The 26,264-nt window shown below is 56.3% G+C and overlaps 2 protein-coding genes across 2 annotated transcripts in view; both read left to right on the top strand.

Annotated features, from left to right (window-relative positions):
* Positions 1–4,726: 4,726 nt before the first annotated feature.
* Positions 4,727–11,253, top strand: LOC309598922 (sperm-associated antigen 4 protein-like; the record flags this gene model as incomplete). Its single annotated transcript, XM_082329950.1, has 7 exons — positions 4,727–4,731; positions 7,922–8,015; positions 8,599–8,674; positions 9,261–9,373; positions 9,977–10,144; positions 10,505–10,594; positions 11,122–11,253. The coding sequence occupies 7 exons, from the start codon at positions 4,727–4,729 to the stop codon at positions 11,251–11,253; spliced, it is 678 nt and encodes a 225-aa protein (XP_082186076.1).
* A 2,650-nt stretch (positions 11,254–13,903) lies between these two features.
* LOC309598921 (sperm-associated antigen 4 protein-like) overlaps positions 13,904–26,264 on the top strand; it is a gene marked incomplete at both ends in the record, with an annotated part of 50,606 nt that continues 38,245 nt past the window's right edge. Inside the window, one exon of the mRNA XM_082329949.1 lies at positions 13,904–13,911. Within this exon, the coding sequence (XP_082186075.1) occupies positions 13,904–13,911 (8 nt within the window). The remainder of the gene's footprint in view (positions 13,912–26,264) is intronic.

Here is a 26,264-nt window from a genome sequence, read left to right as displayed (position 1 = left end):
AAACTATAATCAGGACCCAAGTCCCTGACTGGAATGATATACAGGTAATATTAGAGATGTTGTTAGACGGTACTGAGAAGAAGGTGGTATGAAACACGGCTCGGAAAGAGGTAGAAGGGGCACAGGCTAATGGGGACCTGCAGGGAACGACAGATCCAACTTTCCCTGCCGCAGACGCGGGGGGCGATCCTAAGCAGCTGGGACCCCAGGGGCTTTTGGGTACTATTTGGCATAAGGCACGCTATGGCAAAAGCGATCCATTGGTGCAAATGCTATGAGGGTAAGCAAGAACCAAACGCATCCCCGTCTGCCTTCCTGGAGCGGTTAAAAGTCACTGCCAGGAAACAGACGAATCTAGACCGTGAAAAACCAGAAGAGGCCGTTCAGTTGGCTTCTGTCTTTATGAGACAATCAGCCCCAGCTATACGAAAGAAACTCCAAAACTTCGAAGGGGCAGACTCAAGGGATTTGGGAAAGGTGTTAGAGGTAGCGTGGATGATTTTTCATAGTAGAGAGAAGGAAAAAGAGGCACGACAGGTTCGAAGGGAACACCTAAGAGAGGGGAGATGGAGTGCTGCTTTAACAGGGGCTCCTGGAAGAACCGATAGAGAAAGGGGAGGCACAGGAAGGGGTTACCGGGAAGAAGCAGGGGAAGGGGAAAATCAGCTCCTTTTGCACAGCCCTGTGGCGCGCGGGGAAGGAGCCCACGGCTGCCGTGTGGCTCTTGCCCTGGGCAGGCGCGCTCCTGCAAAAGCAGCAAGAGCTTTTGGTCCTGGCACCTTTGGGGTGGGAGGAATCCCTGGACGTCCGCAGTTTTCTTTCTGGACTTTGGCTGTACTCAGCAGGCCAGGGAGAGAGACTCCATTCAACACTGGGAGGCTCCAGAAACAGAGAGTGTCTGTTCCCTTGCTCTGTGTCCCACTCTCTGCCCCTGCCTCTCCCCTTTCTTTTCCCTCTCACCCTTTGCCTTCTGTCCTTCTGTCCTGTTCCCTGTCCCATTTCTCTGTCACTCTGCCCTCCTGCTGACTCTTCTGTCTCTCCGCCCCCTCGTCCCGTGCCCTTGCCCTTTCTGCGTCTGTCCATCCCTCTGTTCTCCTTCCTGCCCCTCTTCTCTCTCTGTCCCTCTGTCCTGCTGCTTAGCACTAGTTTTCTTCCTGCGCCATGTTCTTCACTTGCCCTCCATCTCCTTCCTTCTCTGTCCCTGTTTCTGCTCCTCACCACTATTTTTCCTTTCTCCACTCCCCGCCCAGCTACCCCTTTTTCCCACCATCCCTCTGTCCATCTCCTGTCCCTCTGTCCTGCTCCTGTCCCTCTCCAGCCACCCCACCGCCCTGCCCCACCCTTCTCCGCCGCTCTGTCCCCCTCTCCCCCTCCTCCTCCCTCTCCACCGGGGCTCTGGGGCCAGCGCAGCCCCGCGCAGGCGGCCATGGGGCCTGCTCGTGGGGCAGGGCCCAGCCGGGGCGGGGGACGGTGGCCGCGCAGGGTCAGACAGCAGGGCAGTTGCGCCCCGTGGCATGCCGGGAGCGTAGTCCTGGGGCACGTGTCCGCCAGGTGGCCATGTTGGTTAGCACGGCATGCCGGGAGCTGTAGTCCTGAGACATGGGGCTGCCGGGCGGCCATGTTGGTTACCGGGGCATGCCCGGAGCCGTCATGGCCCCACGCTCACCTTCCCGGCAGCCATGTTGGTCTCGGGAGGTGCAGCTCCAGCTGCGGCCCGGCTGAGGTGAGGCCTGGGGCTGCCCGTGAGGTGAGTGAGGTCCTTGGGCGGGCGTGGGGGTGTCTCCTGCCTGCTGGCCCCCCGCGGGTGGCGGGGGGAGCTCCAGGCTGGAGCCGGGCCCAGCCGGGGCAGCCCTGGGACTGACCCAAGAGCTGGGGAGGGGAAGGAGATGGAGACGGACCCCCCCCCGGGCACAGGTACCGGGCAGCCCAACTCCCAGAGCCCCCCGGAGCCGCCCCGGGCCCGCTCAGCCCCTGCAGCTGCCCCGGCCCCAGCACCTCCCCTGAGGCCTGTCCCACAGCCCCAGGCCCCCAAGGCCTGTCCTGGCAGCAGCGAGCTGGTCCTGGGGCGCGCTCGATCCTCCGTCACCGCGGGTGCATCAGCGGCAGCGTGGGGAGGGAGCGGTGTCTGCAGGAGCTCCTGCAGCAGGAGCTTACAAGCTTCCTAAAATTGGTTAATTCCAGTGTCTCTTATGATACTTCTGTGGTAATAACTCCACAGCCATCTTCCAGCATTTCTAAGATGCTTTTGCATACTTAAACTGTCAGTTATACTGTCAGTTGAGCAATGTAATACTTTGTATAGTTCCTCTTGATAACAGTCTGTTTCTTGAAATTCACTGCTAAGTCCTTTAAAGAGTAAGACAAATACCAGCGCACTGAATTGTTTCAGTTCATTTTACAGCGCCCAAGAAGGAAAGTGCCAGAGCCATGTGGTAGTAGGCAGGAATTGTGTTCTGTGCTGCAAGATGCAGTCTTGGTAAGGGCTTGTGGCTGCTGGCTTTTCCTTACCCATCAAAGAAGAACTTGAGTAGGTGCCAGGAAACGAGCTCATGGACACCGCTAAAACGTGCGGTTCCGCAGTAGCTCACTGATGATCAGTAATTAGACATGCATGTTAGCTAGTCTTACTTTTCAAGGATGTTCAGCAGCCTGGAGTGAGGCTGCACCTAAACAGTGCGTGGTAGGTATGTGTGTCAATGGCAAAGCAATTGGTACTGTACCTAGGTCTAACATTAATCAGGGGTGTCATTTGCAACAAAAATAACTGACACAAGTTGAACAGTATAAAAGGCAGTTCCCTTGGTGTCTGGGATGGATCTGGTATCTCTTCTTAAAGTACCTGCACCGGTTGTGCCCCTGCCCACACTTACCTTCCGTGCTAAGTAGCAATTTGTGCTCTATCAGTGTCCTTCTTGTAGTGAGGGGCCCAACACTGAACACAGGATTCAAGGTGTGGCCTCACCAGTGCCCAGTACGCGGGGACGATCACTTCCCTAGTCCTGCTGGCCACGCTATTTCTGATAGAAGCCGGGATGCTATTGGCCTCTTGGCCACCTGGGCACACTGCTGCCTCATATTCAGCTGGCTGTCCACCAATACCCCCTCCTTTTGCCCCGGGCAGATCTCATCAAGTACTTCCCGGTTGTCAAGGCCTGAGCCAGTAAAGCACTGTAGGAATTTGGCACTCTTCCAGCTGGCGGAGGTAAAGTTCTACCTGTTAGCGTCACAATGGGAAGATGTGTGTATCTTTTCCCCCCAAAAGTATGAATTGTGTAAGGGTTGCTCTCGTATCAAATTTAGTATCCCTAGAGGCATATACTAGTAAATAATGGAATAGTAAGAGAATTAGGCAGTGGCAATGGCCCCAGGGACCTAGCTTTTCTTTATATACTTGTTAATCTGCATAGTTTCTTGAAGACCACACCTGAAAAATATGCTTCTTTTTAGAAAAATTAGCCTTAGAACTATAATAAAAACAATGCTCAGGACAATAGCAAAATGTCCTGGTTTCAGCTGGGCTAGAGTTCATTTTCTTCCTAGCAGCTGGTGTAGTGCTGTGTTTTGGATTTCGTATGAGAATAATGTTGATAACACACTGATGTTTTAGTTCTTGCTAAGTAGTGCTTACACCAGTCCAGGACTGTTCAGCTTCCCCTACCCTGACAGTGAGAAGCTGGGAGGGAGCACAGCCAGGACAGGTGACCCTGACTGGCCAAAGGGCTGTTCCATACTGTATGGCGTCATGCTCAGTATATAAACTGAGGGGAGTTGGCTGGGGGGCAGCGATTGCTGCTCGAGGACAGGCTGGGCATCAGTCGGCAGGTGGTGAGCAATTGTATCGTGCATCACTTCCTTTGTATATTATTATGTTATTATTACCATTATTATTACTACTACTACTATTTTACTTTATTTCAATTGTTAAGATGTTCTTATCACAACCCACGAGTTTTTCCCCCTTTTACCCTTCCGATTCTCTCCCTCATCACACTGGAGAGGGGGGAGTGAGTGAGCGGCTGTGTGGCACTTAGTTGCTGACTGGGGTTAAACCATGACACAGGCCCACAAACACTGGGCCTCTGCGCTTGCCTGCCCTCCTAAAAGTCCAAAACTCTCTCTGTCTCCGGCTCATTGTAGCCAGAGCCCAGCTCTGAAGTTGCAAATAGACAGCAATTTCACCCACACCAAAGGTGCCAGGACTAAAAGCTGTTTCTGATCCTAAACTTCCGTTGGGAGCACTTTCACAGCCCCACAGACACTGGGGCTCTAAACATGACTAGACGCTTAATGGTCCCAACACCCTCTCTCACTTCATTGCTCTCAGGTTCTGACTGAGGCCGCATGCCTCCCCCAGTGTGATGTCAGAGCCACCAGTGTGAGGTCAGAGCTGGCCGCCCGCACAGCCCTGTGGCGTGCGGGGAAGGAGCCCCCAGCTGCCGTGTGGCTCTTGCCCTGGGCAGGCGCGCTCCTGCTGTGGGGCAGCGTGGGGCTGCTGCCGGAGCTGTTTTTGCCTGGGCAGGCAACGCTGCTGGGGCTGAGGGGGAAGAGCAGAGCGGGGAGCCTGCCTTTGCCCAGAGATGGCGAGGAGAAAGGCCCCTGAGAGAAGACGCCAAGGGCCCTCCCAAGGCTCCTTGGGGAACGAGGCCGGCCAACAGCCGGCAGGGGAGGCAGCGGGGCCGAGCCGCTGCCAGACGAGTAGGTAGGAAGCCTGGCATGTGCCTGGGGCATGAGGTTGGGCTGGTAGCACGGACGTGGTCTAGCACGGTCAGTGGGGTGCGGAGCAGCCTGGGGAAGCCGACAGAAGTTTTCTGAAGAAGAGCTCCATGGCTTGCGAAGCCCCCCTTCTGTGGGGACGGGTCTCGGTGGAAAGCCTGGCTCACTCTCGCAGCCAAAAGGCAGTGTGCAGCAGGGGCTTTTGGGGAGGCGGTAGCCTCGTGCTGCAGGGTCGGAGCCCAGCCCTGCTGCACGGGGCGGTTTTGCTGCACGGGGAGGCCAAGCCCCTGGGGCCTGAGACTGGCCCCCTCGGGACGTTGAGGCGCGATCCTGCCTGGCTGATGGGAGCAGCTGTGTGGGGCAGAGAGGGGTCGGGAAACCTGGGAGTGCCCAGGGAAGAGGTAGGGGGGGCTGGGGGGGGGGACAGCAGCCCGTGCCCCCTCCCCGAATGGCCACTGGGAGGTGTCTGCCGTGGGGCAGGGTGGGGCCAGGGGCCAGGGGCTGAGAATCGTGCTGTGCTGCTGGGTGGCTTCCCGAGGCGGAGGGTCTGCTGCTGCCAGCTTGCTCCCACTGCAGGCCTGTAAAGCAAAGGATGAGGAAAGGACGGGGGGGGCCCGCTGGGAGCAGCCCAGCTGTGCTGGCCTCTCTCGCTGCTGCTGGGACGGCCCGTCCTCTGGCAAGGGCCGCCGCTCAGGCTACTCCTGCCCGCCTCGGCACCCGCGGCGTGGGGACGGTGGGCAACGGGCATTTGTCTTTTTCCTCCGACAGGAACCTCCGCATGCAGGTGGAGCTGGGGATGCTCTCTTCGATGTCAGCTCCCGGCTCAGCCACTCAAGGGCCTGCCAAGTGGCACGACAAGGCCACAGAAATTGCAAGTGAGCTCAGCACTGCTGCTTGCTGTGACCTCCTCAGGGCTGAAGTTGGAGAGCTGCGCTGCGCTGGAGCTCTGGCCAAACGTCACAGGCGGCAGGAGAAGTGCAGGCTGCCCTGCTCTTTGCCCCAGGGAGGGAGTGTGTAGGACACGGTGCCCGCCTCCCCGCAGGCAGCTGAGACATGCGGGGCTGGGCATCCTAGAGAAGAGACCTCAAGAGACAGGCCTAACTTTTCTCTGCTTTCCTTGCGCAGGGACAGTCTTCAGCCTTACTTGCTGTCCGGCAGGCGCCCTTGTCTCCCCGCGGAGACGTCTGCTGAGGACGTGCATCTCCGCCGTGTACGTATTACATCACGTTTCTGCTGTGGATGGGGGAGAGAAAGGGGATGTCTGAGGGCCGGTGCAAGCAAAGGGGAGAGCAGAGGGTGTTCCCCAGCCAGCAGCCCAGGGCTCCCAGTCGGGAGCCCAAGCTGGGGCGCTGCTCGTGCTGTGGCCATTCTCAGGGAGAGCCAAGAGCAAAGCCCCTCGGCAGTCTCGCTCCCACGCATTTGCCAGAGCCCCACACTCTGGCTGCGGTAGGGCAAACTGCCGCGTAGCCAGACGCTGGGGTGCAGAGCCAAGCCTCCGCAGGGGAAGGCTTTTCCCCAGCTCTGGCAAGTGACCGCGCAGGTCTGGGAGGGCTCTGGGAGGAAAGGCAGACAAGGCTCCTGCGCTTCCCAGCTCTGCGGAAAAACACCCCTAAGAGAGATCTGTGTGATCGCAAGTGAGAACAGGCCTGCTTTCTCAGCCAAAGGGAGAGCAAGGTCCCCACCAGAAAGACTGCTGAAAAGCAGTCTTCATTTGCTCGGCCTCTTTACTTTCCTGCATAATTTTCATTCCCTTTGGCATGGTGCTTCTGGAGGCCTTTCTCTGGGGAAGATCTGCCGGCAGTGTTGAACGGTGTGGACAGAAATCGTCTTCCTCCTGGGCGCTGCTCTGGCAGCTCTCTGGCAGCAGGAGGCTTCCAAAAGGCTGGCTTTCTGGCCTGAAAAGGGAACTCCACCGGTGGAGGGCTTTGCCCAAGACTTGGATCATGGGCAGCCACAGGACTCCCTCTTTTTCAGGCAAAAGGTGGCCCTGCAGAAGAAGAGGATCTTCCAAGCTGTCTTCTTGTTGCTCCCCGTGGCTCTTGGTGAGTTTGCATGAGCAGACACCTGAGAGCGACAGCCAGGCTGTGCTGGATGCCAGCTTTCAGCTGCCCGGCTTTCCTTTTGGGCCAGTATGGGCGGAAACTCCCATGACCCAAGCGCTTCCCGAGTACGTCCCGGACTGGGCCTGCCTTTTGGCCTGCCAGTAAGACTGGGAGTCTCCCAGCCATGCTGCTGCTCTGGCCACTGGACCACATGGCTTGCTTCGTCTGCAAGTCCGCGAGAGAAGGGCGTAGCTACTTCCAAGCCTGAACTGGGCATTCCCAGAGGGGAGGGGCCGTGCAGGGGGACCCATGGGGAGGTACCTCTCCTAGCCCATGCAGCCTGGTCTCGGGGCTCCCTGAAGCAGCGAGGGGAAGCGGGGAATAGCTCTGGGGCACTGAGCACACCTGAGGCTCACGGCTGCGCAGTCCCCTCAAGCCTGGGCCGATGGCTTCTGGGCAGAGGCGCATCCTCTCTCCGCACCCCACGTTCCCCACCTCCTCAGCTCACCTGCTGCCCCACCCCTAAGGCAACAGGCCAGAGACAACGCGACGGCAGGCATTGCTAGCGACCCCAGTAAAATAACTCTCTCTTGATGATGTGAATTGCAGCCGGTGCTTACTGCGGGACCTCACTGCCAGGGTGGACAATGCGGACAAAGGCACTGCTAGAGGTCGGTGACTCCTGTGGCACAGGCACCTCCTGCAACTGAGCATTGCTGAGAGCGGCTGGATAAATCACGGGCTCTCCTGCTGCCACGCAGGGTGACCCAAAGAAGCAGCAGCTTGTGCCGAGTCTTCCTAGGGAAGCCTCTCCTGGGAAGCCCCGGCGGCTCTGGTAGCGGATGCTCGAACCGAGCGTTTTTCCCTTTCAGGAGCTGGCACTTGTGTCTGCAGAAGACCTGAAGACCCTGCGGTAAGAGACGTTTCCTGAGCTGGCATTGGTTCTGTGCAGAAGCGTCAGCCGACCTCGTGCTACCTGCACTCGTTTTGCTAACAGCCAGGGCTCCCATACCTCCTACCTGCCTTTGCCTTCTGCTCAAACTGGTGTGGAAGGGAAGCACTCGCAAAGCAGGGGAAGCACACGTGTCTCTCCTTCTTGCCGAGCTGAGATGCTCCCCAGAGGGGACGGGCCGCTCTCTGACAAGACCTGCTTTCCTGTCATGCAGGAACTTTCGCGTTTTGTTGGCGGAGCAAAGCCAAAAGATGCAGCTTCTGATGGAGGAGGTGGCTCAACTGAGGGCAGAGATCAGCAGTGCAAAGGTGATGCTGCGTTTTGGGGAAGGAGGCTTGGCTGGGCAGAACCCCCGAGAAAGCACTCCTTGGGCTTGTTGGTGGGGTCAGACTGCTGACTGCAGCAAGCCAGCCTTTGCCCCAGGGGCTTGCTGGGTGAGCTTCTGCGCTGCACAGGCCCTTCTCCAGGCCCAGTCTAAGCAGGCTGCTTGAGGCAGCAGAGGACTCCCGAGAGCCTTCCCTTGGCACGCCGGCACTCTGGCTCCTCTGGCTGGGCTCCTGAGGCAGGGATGAGACCCAGGCACGCTGACGGGGCCAGCCGTCGCTTGCAGGGCCCGAGCCCATCTCCCCGCTGACCTGCAGAGCGTGGAGGGTGGGGACGAGGGTGTGGGGACCCTCGTCAACCCACCTCGTGGCCATGGCCGCGGCCGTGGACACAGATTCTCTTCCTCAGTCCTCGTGGCTCACGTCAGCAGCAGAGAGTCTTGCAGCTCTGTGGACAAGGCTTGCCTTGCCTTTCTGACACTGGCCCTTTGCCTCTGCCGGCGCTAGCAGCCACGCTGAACCGCCTGCTGACGTGGTCCTTTTCTGTGTTTGTTTATGGCGTTCCCAGGAAGTGAACCAGGCAGCGTCCCAGATGGCTTCGGAAGTCTACGTCGAGATGTCTGACTGGGCTCTGAAAAGCTCTGGTATGGACACGAGCATCCCAGTCTCCTTGCGCTGCGCTTGTCTGCAGCACTCCGCAAAGAAGCCTGTGCTCCGGGCGCTGCTCTCCAAAGGGGGGGAGCTTCAATGCTTCATGGGGTCCAAGAGCAAGGCTGTGGCACAGTGGCTCTCTGACTCCCTCCCAGTCCTGCCCTCGGCCTCCGCACGGGGGCCTCCGCACGGGGGCCTCCGCCGCTGCCCCCGCACGTGTTCCTGTGCTGTTGGAAGGGCTCTCTTCCTCTCCACTGCATTGGAAGAGGGAACGGCTGGGCCATCCTTTGCTGCCCATGCCGCAAGCCCTCAGTTTTGGTGTGCTGTCATTCACGTGGGCGCCCGCTGTCTCCCAGAACCCTCAGACCTTCTCCTCGTGGCGCTGTGAGAGAAGCAGTCACCACCAGGCAGGTGGCTGCCGTCATTGCCCTGCGCAGCTGGGCACCCCCAGCAGCGTGGGGAGGAGGAGAGGACTGACAGATGTGGAGCTGGCCGGCAGCATCAGAAATGCTGTCTGAGCACCGAGTCCTCCTAGAATGTGGCCTCTTCCAGTAGTCACCTGCTCTCCCTCCCTTCCAGGTGCCACCATCGACATGCAGAGAACTTCCGAGACCTACATTTGCAAAGAGAATTGGGGCTGCAGGCTTTTATGGCTCTTTCGCACTGCCAACCCTCCCGACACTATTTTGCAGGTATCGTAGCAGAACTCCTCCGGGAAGGTTTCCTGCCTCCCGCTGAAGTTGGGGACCGACCTCAGGGGCTCTCCCCTCGCTCCAGTGGCACTGCTCAAGCCCACAGTGTTGATCAGGTTCCTGAAAGCAAAGCTCGCACACAGGGCTGGGCTTGCTAGCAATCAGCGCTTCCCCTCAGGAGGGGAATGGAGCTGAACGGAGCCAAACTGCTGCATCTCGCCCACAGTGCTCTGCCCCAGCTGGGTGAAAGACTTTCTCCCTGGTGACCCCGTTTCCACGCCCATCCCTAACAGCGCCTTTTTGGGGCTGGCAGGCGGGAGGTGGGGGGTGCCCTGCAGAGCCACTGGGCAGAGAGGTGTTTCTGCTAGGCCCTGACTGGGACGGTTTCATAACCGCTGGTCTCCTCTGCCCCATAATCCTGAGAGCCCCCTTTCAGTCAGGCAGGGACGAAGGCCTCCTGCTTCTGTCCATTTCCTCCCATGCGCCTCATTTTCAAGGCAAAATCCCCAAGGAAACAACGGCGCCTACGCTTCAAGCTACGCGGGCCGCTGTCTTGGCCCCAACACTCTCTCACTCTTCCTTGCTCTCGCGTTCTGCTTGCAGCCGGATGTTTCCCCAGGAAACTGCTGGCCTTTACAAGGGGATCAGGGCCAGGTGGTCATCAGGTTGCCAGCACGAGTCCATCTGACTGCTGTCACTGTGCAGCACATCTCCAAAGAAGTCTCTCCATCTGGGACTGTCATCAGCGCCCCCAGAGACGTCGCTGTCTTTGTGAGTCTCTGCTGGGCGCTTCTGGCGGGGATCTGGCCCTGGGGGAAAGCCATGGCAGGGTCTTGCTTGCTTTTGTGCGTCCTCTGAGGTTTGCGTCCTGCTCTCTCCTGAGCACCGCAGTGCCCTAGCGGGACACTTCAAGGGCTCTAGGGGTTTCATCCCTCTTGAGACTTGTTCGGGACAAGCACCTCAGGGTTCCTGAGCAGAAGTCAAGGCCGAGCCTGAGCTCCACCACAGCGAGTGCTAGCCTACTGTTAGAGCCCCAGGAGAGGGTGGGGAGATAGCAGGGCTGATCCAGCACGTAGGTTCCCTCTTTGTGGGGACGAGTCTGAGCTGCTCTCCTTGTGCTTTGCCCCTGAGGGAGTGGATGCGGACGGAGAAGAGGAAACTCTCCTTGGGACGTTCACGTACAACGTGGCAAAGGAGACCATTCAGACCTTCCCTCTGAAGGTACGGGCCACGCGCAGGGGCAAGATGCTGGGGAGCAAACCAGGTTTGCCTGCAAGTCCATGGCAGGAAGAGCGTGAATGCTTTCTCCCTGGGCCGAGGGACAGTGTCCTCTCCTCCCAGCACAGCGTGCCCCTTCTCTCCCCGTGCTCTCACGCCTGCCAGGAGGAAAGCAGGCAGAGCAGACAGTGGGAGCTTGGTGGGGTTGCACAGCAGCCGGCCCCCACACAGGAGCACCTCCCCGGCCTCTCTGCCAGCACAGAGCAAGCAGCAGAGGGAAGGGGCAGAGGGGAGGGAGACTGAGCCCCAGCAGGGCCGGCATGCAGAGGATGCCAGCTGCCTTCCCCCTTCCCGTGTCCCCAGCCTCCCCAGCAGCCCCGGTACCCGCAGCGAGCCTCAGATTGCCACAGCCGCTCCCACCCACTTTCAGGAGCTCGTTCCTGAGCAGGAGCAGGGCTGGCAGGGGGAGGCACCTTCATTGCATTGTCGCTCCTAACGCCCCCGCTTCCTTTTCCCGCTTTTCTTCCCAGAACGCGCCGCTTCCCAGAGCCTTTGCACGTGTCAAACTTCTGGTGAAGAGCAACTGGGGAAACCCAGCGTACACCTGCATTTATCGAGTGCAGGTTCACGGGAAGATGGCAAAACCAGAAAGCCTCGACTGAAGCCAGAGGAAAAAGAGAAGGGCATACAGAAAAGAGCAGCAGAAGGGGAAGGAACAAAAAAATAAAAAAGATGTGGCAATTCAGATTGGTGCAGAAGCTCTGTCTCCAAAGTGGGGTGCGCAAGAAGGCCCTTTGGGGGGAGGGCGGGAGCGTGCGGGAACCGTTAGGACCTCTCCTTAATTTTTTCTTCAACCTGAGGAAGGCAGTAAGCACTCCTAAGGTTTACTCCAGAGAGGAGAGGCCCAGCCTGGCACCGCTCCTTCTCCCACCACCCCGGGAGGCTCCGCAAGCGGCACCAGCCCAGGGCAGGCAGAGGGGCCCGGCTGCAGTTTACCACAGGCAGACGGCCACCCGGCTCCGAGCGGGCCCTGCAGGAGCTCACCCCGGAGCCTGCCCACCCTCTTCCTGGCCTCTCAGCCAATGGCCCCCAGCCAGTGCAGCGCCCTTCTCTGGCCCCGCCCCCTCCGGCCTGCTGCCGTGGCAATGGGGCCGACTGCAGGCACGGCCTGCGGGCCGAGCGAGGAGCCTTGGGACAGCTCTTCGGGGCTGCCAGGGCCGGGGGCTGGGAGCTCCTCCCTTACTTTCCCGACGGCGGGGCCGCAGGAGCAGATGGAACCGTTTGGCCTAGCACCTTCCCAGCATCCCGGCTGTCGGTTTGTCGGTTACCCCCCAGTTTCTGTGAAAGGGGGGTGGGGAGCCTGTCTGAGCGGCCTGTGGGATAGCCCCCCGTTCCTCGGCCCATCAACGTCCCCGCTCTAGAGCTGGCTGCTCTCTGTCGGGGGTCCTTTTGTGTCACATTGAGTAGTGTCGACGGGGAATTTTCCAGCGCTTGGCCCCTGGTTATTCTCCCCTTGGCATTGGGACGACCCTGACCCATCTTTCCTCTTGACGGACCACCCTCTCTGGGGTTCCCAGAAAGGCTGTGCGGTTCTGCAGCCCTTGGGCTGTTCCCGTCATGGGCTCCACCATCTAACACTCGAGGCCCCTCGGTCCCCCAGTGCTGCATTCTGCAACACTTGGCTGTTCCCTCCCGCTGTTGCTATCATGGGCATCGTGTCCTGGGCTACAACGCCGCCTGTGCTAAGGACATCCCGGGCAGCCAGTCGGAAAGCTCGTCCAAAGGATTCCAGGGATGGGGAGGGTTAGAACCCCGTCTTCCTGGCAGCTGTCTAACAGCAGGGAGTATTGGGAGGGGGTCAGGGTGGCAGGAAATGCTGCTGGAAATGGTTTGTAAAGCTAAGCAGAAACGGCAATTGTCCCATTAGCTTTGTATGATGGTAGGCACCTTAGGTGGGACCATCCCCCACGCATCCAGCGCTGTAATAAAGAGAATGCCTGCTTCTCGATGCTACATGGGTGTGAAGAGGTTGATTCCCCATTTCGGTGACAGTTTAGGTGACCCAGATGGGACTCCGCTTATGAATCTTGATGGATCCGCGGGATCACAGGACCCCCAGCCGGCACCGAGGGATTCTCGGGAAGAACCTCCGAAGCCCGGACCGAAGAGCTCTGAGCAGGACCCCTGGGAAGGTAAAGGCATACCTTTTCTGATTAAAAGGGCGGTTGCCTGCCCATCAGGCGCGGCGAAGGCCTCGCAGTGTTGGGCTGTAAAGGTACCTAAGGGAAGGATTGGATCCTATCGGGCTCAAGTCCCTAGGACACCTGTGTCTGGAAACCTTTGGCCAAAGGGGTGGGTTGGAGTCCCACTGAAGGTAATCTAGGGGTTTGAGTCCCCTTCTGGGGAATGCCTCTGACTATTTTGTGCCAAGTTATTGTTTCTCTGTTTGGTGTTCTGTATCTTTTATGGCAGGTACTAAGCCCGCTGCGGAAGGGGGGATTCGGAAAAGATCTCCCCTAGGACGTATCGTGAAACATTGGAGGAAATTGGGAGGGGAGCCTCTCACTCGGAAACGGCTTCTAGAATATGGTAACAATTGGTGGCCAATGTATAGTCTCGAAGATCAGGCAAAATGGCCAAAGAATGGAACTCTAAGATATACTACTAGAGTACAACTGATGGTACTTTGCAGGTGGGAGGGTAAATGGGATGAAGTACCATGCATGCATTTATTTTTCACACTTAGAAACCACCCGGGATGGCAGAAGGAACGCGGAATAATCCCACAGGATCCTCTGATCTTGGCTCTAGAAAAGGAGGGGAGGGGCAGGAATTTAAAACGATGGTGTTCTGCTTGTAGTATGGGGAAGAGATGTTGGAAATGCGGACGGGAGGAAGAAGATGACCTAGAGTTCATGGCTGCTCCCCGGCAGAGGTTGGGAGAGAATCCTGACGCCGGTGATGCTATTTGTCGTGTGAGCAAAGTCAGAGAAAGCGGTCGTAGGCGAGCCGGTGAGGGTGGTAGCGCGGGAGGAAGTGGCTGTGGACCTGGCTACGGGCGACTTGGTGGAGCAGGAGGATTTAGTGCGATGGCAGGAAGAACGAGGGGATGACAAGGGGAAGCAGGAGAGGTTTTACAAGCTCCTCTTTGACAAGCGGTCGAAAATAACGGGCCAGTAAGCGTTAAAGTGCCATTCCCAAGAACGGATTTGAGGTCCTGGAAGGAAACGACGGGTATCGATAGGGAAGAGCCAGAAAGGGGGGCTAAAGTTTTGGAAACTATAATCAGGACCCAAGCCCCTGACTGGAATGATGTACAGGTAATATTAGAGATGTTGTTAGACGGTACTGAGAAGAAGGTGGTATGAAACACGGCTCGGAAAGAGGTAGAAGGGGCACAGGCTAATGGGGACCTGCAGGGAACGACAGATCCAACTTTCCCTGCCGCAGACGCGGGGGGCGATCCTAAGCAGCTGGGACCCCAGGGGCTTTTGGGTACTATTTGGCATAAGGCACGCTATGGCAAAAGCGATCCATTGGTGCAAATGCTATGAGGGTAAGCAAGAACCAAACGCATCCCCGTCTGCCTTCCTGGAGCGGTTAAAAGTCACTGCCAGGAAACAGACGAATCTAGACCGTGAAAAACCAGAAGAGGCCGTTCAGTTGGCTTCTGTCTTTATGAGACAATCAGCCCCAGCTATACGAAAGAAACTCCAAAACTTCGAAGGGGCAGACTCAAGGGATTTGGGAAAGGTGTTAGAGGTAGCGTGGATGATTTTTCATAGTAGAGAGAAGGAAAAAGAGGCACGACAGGTTCGAAGGGAACACCTAAGAGAGGGGAGATGGAGTGCTGCTTTAACAGGGGCTCCTAGAGGAACCGATAGAGAAAGAGGAGGCACAGGAAGGGGTTACCGGGAAGAAGCAGGGGAAGGGGAAAATCAGCTCCTTTTGCACAGCCCTGTGGCGCGCGGGGAAGGAGCCCACGGCTGCCGTGTGGCTCTTGCCCTGGGCAGGCGCGCTCTTGCAAAAGCAGCAAGAGCTTTTGGTCCTGGCACCTTTGGGGTGGGAGGAATCCCTGGACGTTCGCAGTTTTCTTTCTGGACTTTGGCTGTACTCAGCAGGCCAGGGAGAGAGACTCCATTCAACACTGGGAGGCTCCAGAAACAGAGAGTGTCTGTTCCCTTGCTCTGTGTCCCACTCTCTGCCCCTGCCTCTCCCCTTTCTTTTCCCTCTCACCCTTTGCCTTCTGTCCTTCTGTCCTGTTCCCTGTCCCATTTCTCTGTCACTCTGCCCTCCTGCTGACTCTTCTGTCTCTCCGCCCCCTCGTCCCGTGCCCTTGCCCTTTCTGCGTCTGTCCATCCCTCTGTTCTTCTTCCTGCCCCTCTTCTCTCTCTGTCCCTCTGTCCTGCTGCTTAGCACTACTTTTCTTCCTGCGCCATGTTCTTCACTTGCCCTCCATCTCCTTCCTTCTGTCCCTGTTTCTGCTCCTCACCACTATTTTTCCTTTCTCCACTCCCCGCCCAGCTACCCCTTTTTCCCACCATCCCTCTGTCCATCTCCTGTCCCTCTGTCCTGCTCCTGTCCCTCTCCAGCCACCCCACCGCCCTGCCCCACCCTTCTCCGCCGCTCTGTCCCCCTCTCCCCCTCCTCCTCCCTCTCCACCGGGGCTCTGGGGCCAGCGCAGCCCCGCGCAGGCGGCCATGGGGCCTGCTCGTGGGGCAGGGCGCAGCCGGGGCGGGGGACGGTGGCCGCGCAGGGTCAGACAGCAGGGCAGTTGCGCCCCGTGGCATGCCGGGAGCGTAGTCCTGGGGCACGTGTCCGCCAGGTGGCCATGTTGGTTAGCACGGCATGCCGGGAGCTGTAGTCCTGAGACACGGGGCTGCCGGGCGGCCATGTTGGTTACCGGGGCATGCCCGGAGCCGTCATGGCCCCACGCTCACCTTCCCGGCAGCCGTGTTGGTCTCGGGAGGTGCAGCTCCAGCTGCGGCCCGGCTCAGGTGAGGCCTGGGGCTGCCCGTGAGGTGAGTGAGGCCCTTGGGCGAGCGTGGGGGTGTCTCCTGCCTGCTGGCCCCCCGCGGGTGGCGGGGGGAGCTCCAGGCTGGAGCCGGGCCCAGCCGGGGCAGCCCTGGGACTGACCCAAGAGCTGGGGAGGGGAAGGAGATGGAGACGGACCCCCCCGGGCACAGGCACCGGGCAGCCCGACTCCCAGAGCCCCCCGGAGCCGCCCCGGCCCCGCTCGGCCCCTGCAGCTGCCCCGGCCCCAGCACCTCCCCTGAGGCCTGTCCCACAGCCCCAGGCCCCCGAGGCCTGTCCTGGCAGCAGCGAGCTGGTCCTGGGGGGCGCTCGATCCTCCGTCACCGCGGGTGCATCAGCGGCAGCGCGGGGAGGGAGCGGTGTCTGCAGGAGCTCCTGCAGCAGGAGCTTACAAGCTTCCTAAAATTGGTTAATTCCAGTGTCTCTTATGATACTTCTGTGGTAATAACTCCACAGCCATCTTCCAGCATTTCTAAGATGCTTTTGCATACTTAAACTGTCAGTTATACTGTCAGTTGAGCAATGTAATACTTTGTATAGTTCCTCTTGATAACAGTCTGTTTCTTGAAATTCACTGCTAAGTCCTTTAAAGAGTAAGACAAATACCAGCGCACTGAATTGTTTCAGTTCATTTTACAGCGCCCAAGAAGGAAAGTGCCAGAGCCATGTGGTAGTAGGCAGGAATTGTGTTCTGTGCTGCAAGATACAGTCTTGGTAAGGGCTTGTGGCTGCTGGCTTTTCCTTACCCATCAAAGAAGAACTTGAGTAGGTGCCAGGAAACAAGCTCATGGACACCGCTAAAACGTGCGGTTCCGCAGTAGCTCACTGATGATCAGTAGTTAGACATGCATGTTAGCTAGTCTTACTTTTCAAGGATGTTCAGCAGCCTGGATGAGGCTGCACCTAAACAGTGCGTGGTAGGTATGTGTGTCAATGGCAAAGCAATTGGTACTGTACCTAGGTCTAACATTAATCAGGGGTGTCATTTGCAACAAAAATAACTGACACAAGTTGAACAGTATAAAAGGCAGTTCCCTTGGTGTCTGGGATGGATCTGGTATCTCTTCTTAAAGTACCTGCACCGGTTGTGCCCCTGCCCACACTTACCTTCCATGCTAAGTAGCAATTTGTGCTCTATCAGTGTCCTTCTTGTAGTGAGGGGCCCAACACTGAACACAGGATTCAAGGTGTGGCCTCACCAGTGCCCAGTATGGGGGGACGATCACTTCCCTAGTCCTGCTGGCCACGCTATTTCTGATAGAAGCCGGGATACTATTGGCCTCTTGGCCACCTGGGCACACTGCTGCCTCATATTCAGCTGGCTGTCCACCAATACCCCCTCCTTTTGCCCCGGGCAGATCTCATCAAGTACTTCCCGGTTGTCAAGGCCTGAGCCAGTAAAGCACTGTAGGAATTTGGCACTCTTCCAGCTGGCGGAGGTAAAGTTCTACCTGTTAGCGTCACAATGGGAAGATGTGTGTATCTTTTCCCCCCAAAAGTATGAATTGTGTAAGGGTTGCTCTCGTATCAAATTTAGTATCCCTAGAGGCATATATTAGTAACTAATGGAATAGTAAGAGAATTAGGCAGTGGCAATGGCCGCAGGGACCTAGCTTTTCTTTATATACTTGTTAATCTGCATAGTTTCTTGAAGACCACACCTGAAAAATATGCTTCTTTTTAGAAAAATTAGCCGTATAACTATAATAAAAACAATGCTCAGGACAATAGCAAAATGTCCTGGTTTCAGCTGGGCTAGAGTTCATTTTCTTCCTAGCAGCTGGTGTAGTGGTGTGTTTTGGATTTCGTATGAGAATAATGTTGATAACACACTGATGTTTTAGTCCTTGCTAAGTAGTGCTTACACCAGTCAAGGACTGTTCTCCGATTCTCTCCCTCATCACACTGGAGAGGGGGGAGTGAGTGAGCGGCTGTGTGGCACTTAGTTGCTGACTGGGGTTAAACCATGACACAGGCCCACAAACACTGGGCCTCTGCGCTTGCCTGCCCTCCTAAAAGTCCAAAACTCTCTCTGTCTCCGGCTCATTGTAGCCAGAGCCCAGCTCTGAAGTTGCAAATAGACGGCAATTTCACCCACACCAAAGGTGCCAGGACTAAAAGCTGTTTCTGACCTTAACCTTCCCTTGGGAGCACTTTCACAGCCCCACAGACACTGGGGCTCTAAACATGACTAGACGCTTAACGGTCCCAACACCCTCTCTCACTTCATTGCTCTCAGGTTCTGACTGAGGCCGCATGCCTCCCCCAGTGTGATGTCAGAGCCACCAGTGTGAGGTCAGAGCTGGCCGCCCGCACAGCCCTGTGGCGCGTGGGGAAGGAGCCCCCAGCTGCCGTGTGGCTCTTGCCCTGGGCAGGCGCGTTCCTGCTGTGCGGCAGCGTGGGGCTGCTGCCAGAGCTGTTTTTGCCTGGGCAGGCCACACTGCTGGGGCTGAGGGGGAAGAGTGGAGCGGGGAGCCAGCCTTTGCCCAGAGATGGTGAGGAGAAAGGCCCCTGAGAGAAGACGCCAAGGGCCCTCCCAAGGCTCCTTGGGGAACGAGGCTGGCCAACAGCCGGCAGGGGAGGCAGCGGGGCCGAGCCGCTGCCAGACGAGTAGGTAGGAAGCCTGGCATGTGCCTGGGGCATGAGGTTGGGCTGGTAGCACAGACGTGGCCTAGCACGGTCAGTGGGGTGCGGAGCAGCCTGGGGAAGCCGACAGAAGTTTTCTGAAGAAGAACCCCGTGGCTTGCGAAGCCCCCCTTCTGTGGGGACGGGTCTCGGCGGAAAGCCTGGCTCACTCTCGCAGCCAAAAGGCAGTGTGCAGCAGGGGCTTTTGGGGAGGCGGTAGCCTCGTGCTGCAGGGTCGGAGCCCAGCCCTGCTGCACGGGGCAGTTTTGCTGCACGGGGAGGCCAAGCCCCTGGGGCCTGAGACTGGCCCCCTCGGGACGTTGAGGCGCGATCCTGCCTGGCTGATGGGAGCAGCTGTGTGGGGCAGAGAGGGGTCGGGAGACCTGGGAGTGCCCAGGGAAGAGGTAGGGGGGGCCGTGGGGGGGGACAGCAGCCCGTGCCCCCTCCCCGAATGGCCACTGGGAGGTGTCTGCCGCGGGGCAGGGTGGGGCCAGGGGCCAGGGGCCAGTTAGTTCCACGGTCCACACTTTACCACTCAGAGGGTTACAGAATTACTGTTTTACATCCTTACCACCTTTTTCTTTCGCTTCGTCCGTCTCTGGCCGTTTCCCTCGCGGGACAAGGAAACCGCGGATCAGGACTCCGCACTCACTTCACAGCGATGCTGCGTGTCAGACACACGTACACACAAATTTTTTGCATACAATACATACATACAATACGAACATATAATATATGCAATACCCGGGTAAATGAAACAGATACTTATGGCTCCAGTTGATATCCCTTCAGCAGCTGCAAAGATTTAAATACTTTTTTGTGACAGGTCCGCTTACCCTTCTCCTGCTTCTTATACAATCATTAGCAGGTCCGTCCTGGCTCCCGATACCGGCATGCAGCGGTGACCTCAGATTTGTTCGATCTACCCCCAAGATCGCTAGCGGCCGCTCTATCGGTCAGCAAATCTCCTTGGCCGCTCTATCGGGTACCCTCCTCCCCTACGGGGACTATGCTGCACACCAGACGTCTCTGCGCGGTTTACCAGCAGCCCCGGCCAAGCGTACGACTTACTGGCCCTTCTTGTAAAACATACCTTTTAATCCGCGGCTTCAGGAGCTTGTTGTCTGCTCCCGCGGTGAGCCGCTGGCAGCGGACGCTCGTCCGAGGAAGATGCTCGGGGCGCGCCCAGGAGCGTCCGCTCCGCACTCGATCCCGTGGTCGAGCAGAGACTCTCCTGCCTGGCTTGCCAAACTGATGTGCGGAAACAGACTCCACAACCCGTAAGGCTGTAAAGTAGGTAAGTTTATTCAGCGCTGGGCAGCACGAAGGGGGGGGGGGGGGTGTCATCCCGCCAAAGTCGTGCGCGCACACGTGGGGGCTTGTCTTGGATTTATACAAGAAAGTGTTACATATACATAAGGTTTCCCACTACGCCTAGACATATGCATGACCTGTCCCCGCTTCGTATTAAAATGAGCCCCCAGAGGTCGTTTCCATAAACCCTCCCAACTGCGCTTGCACGGTGCCTCCTGGTGGTGGTCGCAGGGAGTCGCGGGGATGAAGGCTGAGGGCTCTTCTTCGTCACCGCTAGTAACCCCTTGTTCTTGCGCAGACTCAGGTGCTCCTTGACTCTTGTCCGAACTGCAGGGTCGGTTTCAGCTGGTTTTTAGGACAAGTTTTTGTTCTTATCAGGAACTGTCCTTCGCTGAGCGATTGCAAGACTCCTTAGTTGAATAGGTTGTTTTTTTTTTTTTTATAAGAGTTACGACTTTTATAGTTACACTCTAAAGCCCCTTTTCAGGGGGCGGGCTGAGAATCGCGCTGTGCTGCCGGGTGGGCTTCCCGAGGCGGGGGTCTGCTGCTGCCAGCTTGCTCCCACTGCAGGCCTGTAAGGCAAAGGATGGGGAAAGGAGAGGGGGGGCCTGCTGGGAGCAGCCCAGCTGTGCTGGCCTCTCTCGCTGATGCTCGGACGGCCCTCTGGCAAGGGCCGCCACTCAGGCTACCCGCCTCGGCTCCCGCGGCGTGGGTACGGTGGGCAATGGGCATTTGTCTTTTTCCTCCGACAGGAAGCTCCGCATGCAGGTGGAGCTGGGGATGCTCTCTTCGATGTCAGCTCTGCCACAGTCTTCAAATTGTCTGCTGGGGGCATTCTTTTTCCAGTGTCTGAACCCTTTACAATAAGCACACTGATTATATCGCAAACTACCCCTTCCTCTACTGTTCATGCCTCTCCCTATTTGCCCAGCTCCTCCTGTTTGCATGCTTTCCAAATTTTGCTGAGCTAACGCAGCTACTATCTCCTTTCCTAGTTTCCTTCTGTCCTCCCCCTCCCTCTTCCAATATACTCTCCACGCTTCCTCCAGCAACTTTGTCCCATTTTCCCTCCCTCCTTAAAATAACAGGAGTTGCAGCAAGACGCTATACTTCATCATCTAATTTATACAATGGCCATCACTGCTTACAATACTTAATTAGAGTTTTCTTATTCACATTTCCTCCAGGAGGACCCCCGATGTCCTTCCAGCGATATAAAATACAACCTAATGGAGATTTCTTTGGTATCTTTTTACTTTGCTGGGACCCTCCCATTTTATCGGTCCCAGTTCTCTCCTGTGTTCCCACAGTATCTTAACAGTTAGTTCCACGGTCCACACTTTACCACTCAGAGGGTTACAGAATTACTGTTTTACATCCTTACCACCTTTTTCTTTCGCTTCGTCCGTCTCCGGCCGTTTCCCTCGCGGGACAAGGAAACCGCGGATCAGGACTCCGCACTCACTTCACAGCGATGCTGCGTCTCAGACACACGTACACACAAATTTTTTACATACAATACGAACATATAATATATGCAATACCCGGGTAAATGAAACAGATACTTATGGCTCCAGTTGATATCCCTTCAGCAGCTGCAAAGATTTAAATACTTTTTTGTGACAGGTCCGCTTACCCTTCTCCCGCTTCTTATACAATCATTAGCAGGTCCGTCCTGGCTCCCGATACCGGGATGCAGCGGTGACCTCAGATTTGTTCGACCTACCCCCAAGATCGCTAGCGGCCGCTCTATCGGTCAGCAAATCTCCTTGGCCGCTCTATCGGCCGCGGTACCCTCCTCCCCTACGGGGACTATGCTGCACGCCAGACGTCTCTGCGCGGTTTACCAGCAGCCCCGGCCAAGCGTATGACTTACTGGCCCTTCTTGTAAAACATACCGTTTAATCCGCGGCTTCAGGAGCTTGTTGTCTGCTCCCGTGGTGAGCGGCTGGCAGCGGAGGCTCGTCCGAGGAAGATGCTCGGGGCGTGCCCAGGAGCGTCCGCTCCGCACTCGATCCCGTGGTCGAGCAGAGACTCTCCTGCCTGGCTTGCCAAACTGATGTGCGGAAACAGACTCCACAACCCGTAAGGCTGTAAAGTAGGTAAGTTTATTCAGCGCTGGGCAGCACGAAGCGGGGGGGTGTGTGTGTGTGTGTGTCATCCCGCCAAAGTCGTGCGCGCACACGTGGGGGGCTTGTCTTGGATTTATACAAGAAAGTGTTACATATACATAAGGTTTCCCACTACGCCTAGACATATGCATGACCTGTCCCCGCTTCGTATTAAAATGAGCCCCCAGAGGTCGTTTCCATAAACCGTCCCAACTGCGCTTGCACGGTGCCTCCTGGTGGTGGTCGCAGGGAGTCGCGGGGATGAAGGCTGAGGGCTCTTCTTCGTCACCGCTAGTAACCCCTTGTTCTTGCGCAGACTCAGGTGCTCCTTGACTCTTGTCCGAACTGCAGGGTCGGTTTCAGCTGGTTTTTAGGACAAGTTTTTGTTCATATCAGGAACTGTCCTTCGCTGAGAGATTGCAAGACTCCTTAGTTGAATAGGTTGTTTTTTTTTTTATAGAAGAGTTACGACTTTTATAGTTACACTCTAAAGCCCCTTTTCAGAGGGGCGGGCTGAGAATCGGGCTGTGCTGCCGGGTGGGCTTCCCGAGGCGGGGGGGTCTGCTGCTGCCAGCTTGCTCCCACTGCAGGCCTGTAAGGCAAAGGACGGGGAAAGGAGGGGGGAGGGCCCCGCTGGGAGCAGCCCAGCTGTGCTGGCCTCTCTCGCTGCTGCTGGGACGGCCCGTCCTCTGGCAAGGGCCGCCGCTCAGGCTACTCCTGCCCGCCTCGGCTCCCGCGGCGTGGGGACGGTGGGCAACGGGCATTTGTCTTTTTCCTCCGACAGGAACCTCCGCGTGCAGGTGGAGCTGGGGATGCTCTCTTCGATGTCAGCTCTGCCACAGTCTTCAAATTGTCTGCTGGGGGCATTCTTTTTCCAGTGTCTGAACCCTTTACAATAAGCACACTGATTATATCGCAAACTACCCCTTCCTCTACTGTTCATGCCTCTCCCTATTTGCCCAGCTCCTCCTGTTTGCATGCTTTCCAAATTTTGCTGAGCTAACGCAGCCACTATCTCCTTTCCTAGTTTCCTTCTGGCCTCCCCCTCCCTCTTCCAATATACTCTCCACGCTTCCTCCAGCAACTTCTCTAAAGTCCTTATATCTGGTTCCCTAAGTTTCTGAAGTTTCCTTCTCGATATCATTAGTGGATTGTCCCAAAACCCGAGATACACCAGCTGCTGTGTGGCAGCTTCTGACTCCGGTTCCATGGTAATAAAGGGTCTCACAGCAGCCCGTAAGCGATCTAAAAGCTCCGTGGGCGTTTCAGTCTGCCCCTGCTTGATAGCATACAGAGCAGACCAGTTAACGGCCTTTGGGCTACATGAGCTCGGGCTGCCTTTAACACAAGCTGCTTCTCAGTTTCCGTCATAGCATCTAAGAGAAGGTCCACACCTTTCCAATCCGGGTCCAAATTCTTAGTAATCCACTCAAACCTTTTCGCAATCCCACTTGGGTCCTCCCTGTACCTCTTAACTGCATCCTTCCACTTATCCACATCATCCATCTGGAGAGGCACTTTTCTTCCACCTTTCTGGGTTTCTCTTTCACCTTCAAACACCTCTGTCCTGTACTACATGCTGAACAACATTGCTTCAACTTCCCTACTCTTTCTGATTTTCCTTTTCCAAAGCCAACACCATGGGATCTTGGGGAGCAAAATTAAAACCACAACCTTTCTGCCACTCAGGGTGATTTCGGAGGGTGAAAAACATATCCGCATACACAGCTTTGTCCCATTTTCCCTCCCTCCTTAAAATAACAGGAGTTGCAGCAAGACGCTATACTTCATCATCTAATTTATACAATGGCCATCACTGCTTACAATACTTAATTAGAGTTTTCTTATTCACATTTCCTCCAGGAGGACCCCCGATGTCCTTCCAGCGATATAAAATACAACCTAATGGAGATTTCTTTGGTATCTTTTTACTTTGCTGGGACCCTCCCATTTTATCGGTCCCAGTTCTCTCCTGTGTTCCCACAGTATCTTAACAGTTAGTTCCACGGTCCACACTTTACCACTCAGAGGGTTACAGAATTACTGTTTTACATCCTTACCACCTTTTTCTTTCGCTTCGTCCGTCTCCAGCCGTTTCCCTCGCGGGACAAGGAAACCGCGGATCAGGACTCCGCACTCACTTCACAGCGATGCTGCGTCTCAGACACACGTACACACAAATTTTTTACATACAATACATACAATACGAACATATAATATATGCAATACCCGGGTAAATGAAACAGATACTTATGGCTCCAGTTGATATCCCTTCAGCAGCTGCAAAGATTTAAATACTTTTTTGTGACAGGTCCGCTTACCCTTCTCCCGCTTCTTATACAATCATTAGCAGGTCCGTCCTGGCTCCCGATACCGGCATGCAGCAGTGACCTCAGATTTGTTCGATCTACGCCCAAGATCGCTAGCGGCCGCTCTGTCGGTCAGCAAATCTCCTTGGCCGCTCTATCGGCCGCGGTACCCTCCTCCCCTACGGGGACTATGCTGCACGCCAGACGTCTCTGCGCGGTTTACCAGCAGCCCCGGCCAAGCGTACGACTTACTGGCCCTTCTTGTAAAACATACCTTTTAATCCGCAGCTTCAGGAGCTTGTTGTCTGCTCCCGCGGTGAGCGGCTGGCAGCGGAGGCTCGTCCGAGGAAGATGCTCGGGGCGCGCCCAGGAGCGTCCGCTCCGCACTCGATCCCGTGGTCGAGCAGAGACTCTCCTGCCTGGCTTGCCAAACTGATGTGCGGAAACAGACTCCACAACCCGTAAGGCTGTAAAGTAGGTAAGTTTATTCAGCGCTGGGCAGCACGAAGGGGGGGGGGGTGTGTGTGTCATCCCGCCAAAGTCGTGCGCGCACACGTGGGGGCTTGTCTTGGATTTATACAAGAAAGTGTTACATATACATAAGGTTTCCCACTACGCCTAGACATATGCATGACCTGTCCCCGCTTCGTATTAAAATGAGCCCCCAGAGGTCGTTTCCATAAACCCTCCCAACTGCGCTTGCACGGTGCCTCCTGGTGGTGGTCGCAGGGAGTCGCGGGGATGAAGGCTGAGGGCTCTTCTTCATCACCGCTAGTAACCCCTTGTTCTTGCGCAGACTCAGGTGCTCCTTGACTCTTGTCCGAACTGCAGGGTCGGTTTCAGCTGGTTTTTAGGACAAGTTTTTGTTCTTATCAGGAACTGTCCTTCGCTGAGCGATTGCAAGACTCCTTAGTTGAATAGGTTGTTGTTTTTTTTTTTTATAAGAGTTACGACTTTTATAGTTACACTCTAAAGCCCCTTTTCAGGGGGCGGGCTGAGAATCGGGCTGTGCTGCCGGGTGGGCTTCCCGAGGCGGGGGGGGGTCTGCTGCTGCCAGCTTGCTCCCACTGCAGGCTTGTAAGGCAAAGGATGGGGAAAGGAGAGGGGGGGCCCGCTGGGAGCAGCCCAGCTGTGCTGGCCTCTCTCGCTGCTGCTGGGACGGCCCGTCCTCTGGCAAGGGCCGCCCCTTCAGGCTACTGCTGCCCGCCTCGGCTCCCGCGGCGTGGGGACGGTGGGCAACGGGCATTTGTCTTTTTCCTCCGACAGGAACCTCCGCGTGCAGGTGGAGCTGGGGATGCTCTCTTCGATGTCAGCTCTGCCACAGTCTTCAAATTGTCTGCTGGGGGCATTCTTTTTCCAGTGTCTGAACCCTTTACAATAAGCACACTGATTATATCGCAAACTACCCCTTCCTCTGCTGTTCATGCCTCTCCCTATTTGCCCAGCTCCTCCTGTTTGCATGCTTTCCAAATTTTGCTGAGCTAACGCAGCCACTATCTCCTTTCCTAGTTTCCTTCTGGCCTCCCCCTCCCTCTTCCAATATACTCTCCACGCTTCCTCCAGCAACTTCTCTAAAGTCCTTATATCTGGTTCCCTAAGTTTCTGAAGTTTCCTTCTCGATATCATTAGTGGATTGTCCCAAACCCCGAGATACACCAGCTGCTGTGTGGCAGCTTCTGACTCCGGTTCCATGGTAATAAAGGGTCTCACAGCAGCCCGTAAGCGATCTAAAAGCTCCGTGGGCGTTTCAGTCTGCCCCTGCTTGATAGCATACAGAGCAGACCAGTTAACGGCCTTTGGGCTACATGAGCTCGGGCTGCCTTTAACACAAGCTGCTTCTCAGTTTCCGTCATAGCATCTAAGAGAAGGTCCACACCTTTCCAATCCGGGTCCAAATTCTTAGTAATCCACTCAAACCTTTTCGCAATCCCACTTGGGTCCTCCCTGTACCTCTTAACTGCATCCTTCCACTTATCCACATCATCCATCTGGAGAGGCACTTTTCTTCCACCTTTCTGGGTTTCTCTTTCACCTTCAAACACCTCTGTCCTGTACTACATGCTGAACAACATTGCTTCAACTTCCCTACTCTTTCTGATTTTCCTTTTCCAAAGCCAACACCATGGGATCTTGGGGAGCAAAATTAAAACCACAACCTTTCTGCCACTCAGGGTGATTTCGGAGGGTGAAAAACATATCCGCATACACAGCTTTGTCCCATTTTCCCTCCCTCCTTAAAATAACAGGAGTTGCAGCAAGACGCTATACTTCATCATCTAA

The sequence above is a fragment of the Platalea leucorodia genome (genome assembly GCF_965183815.1).
Source record: "Platalea leucorodia genome assembly, chromosome: 19".
Classification (NCBI taxonomy): Eukaryota; Metazoa; Chordata; class Aves; order Pelecaniformes; family Threskiornithidae; genus Platalea; species Platalea leucorodia.
Note: the sequence above shows the minus strand (reverse complement) of the source record. Positions and strands in the feature narration are given on the sequence as shown.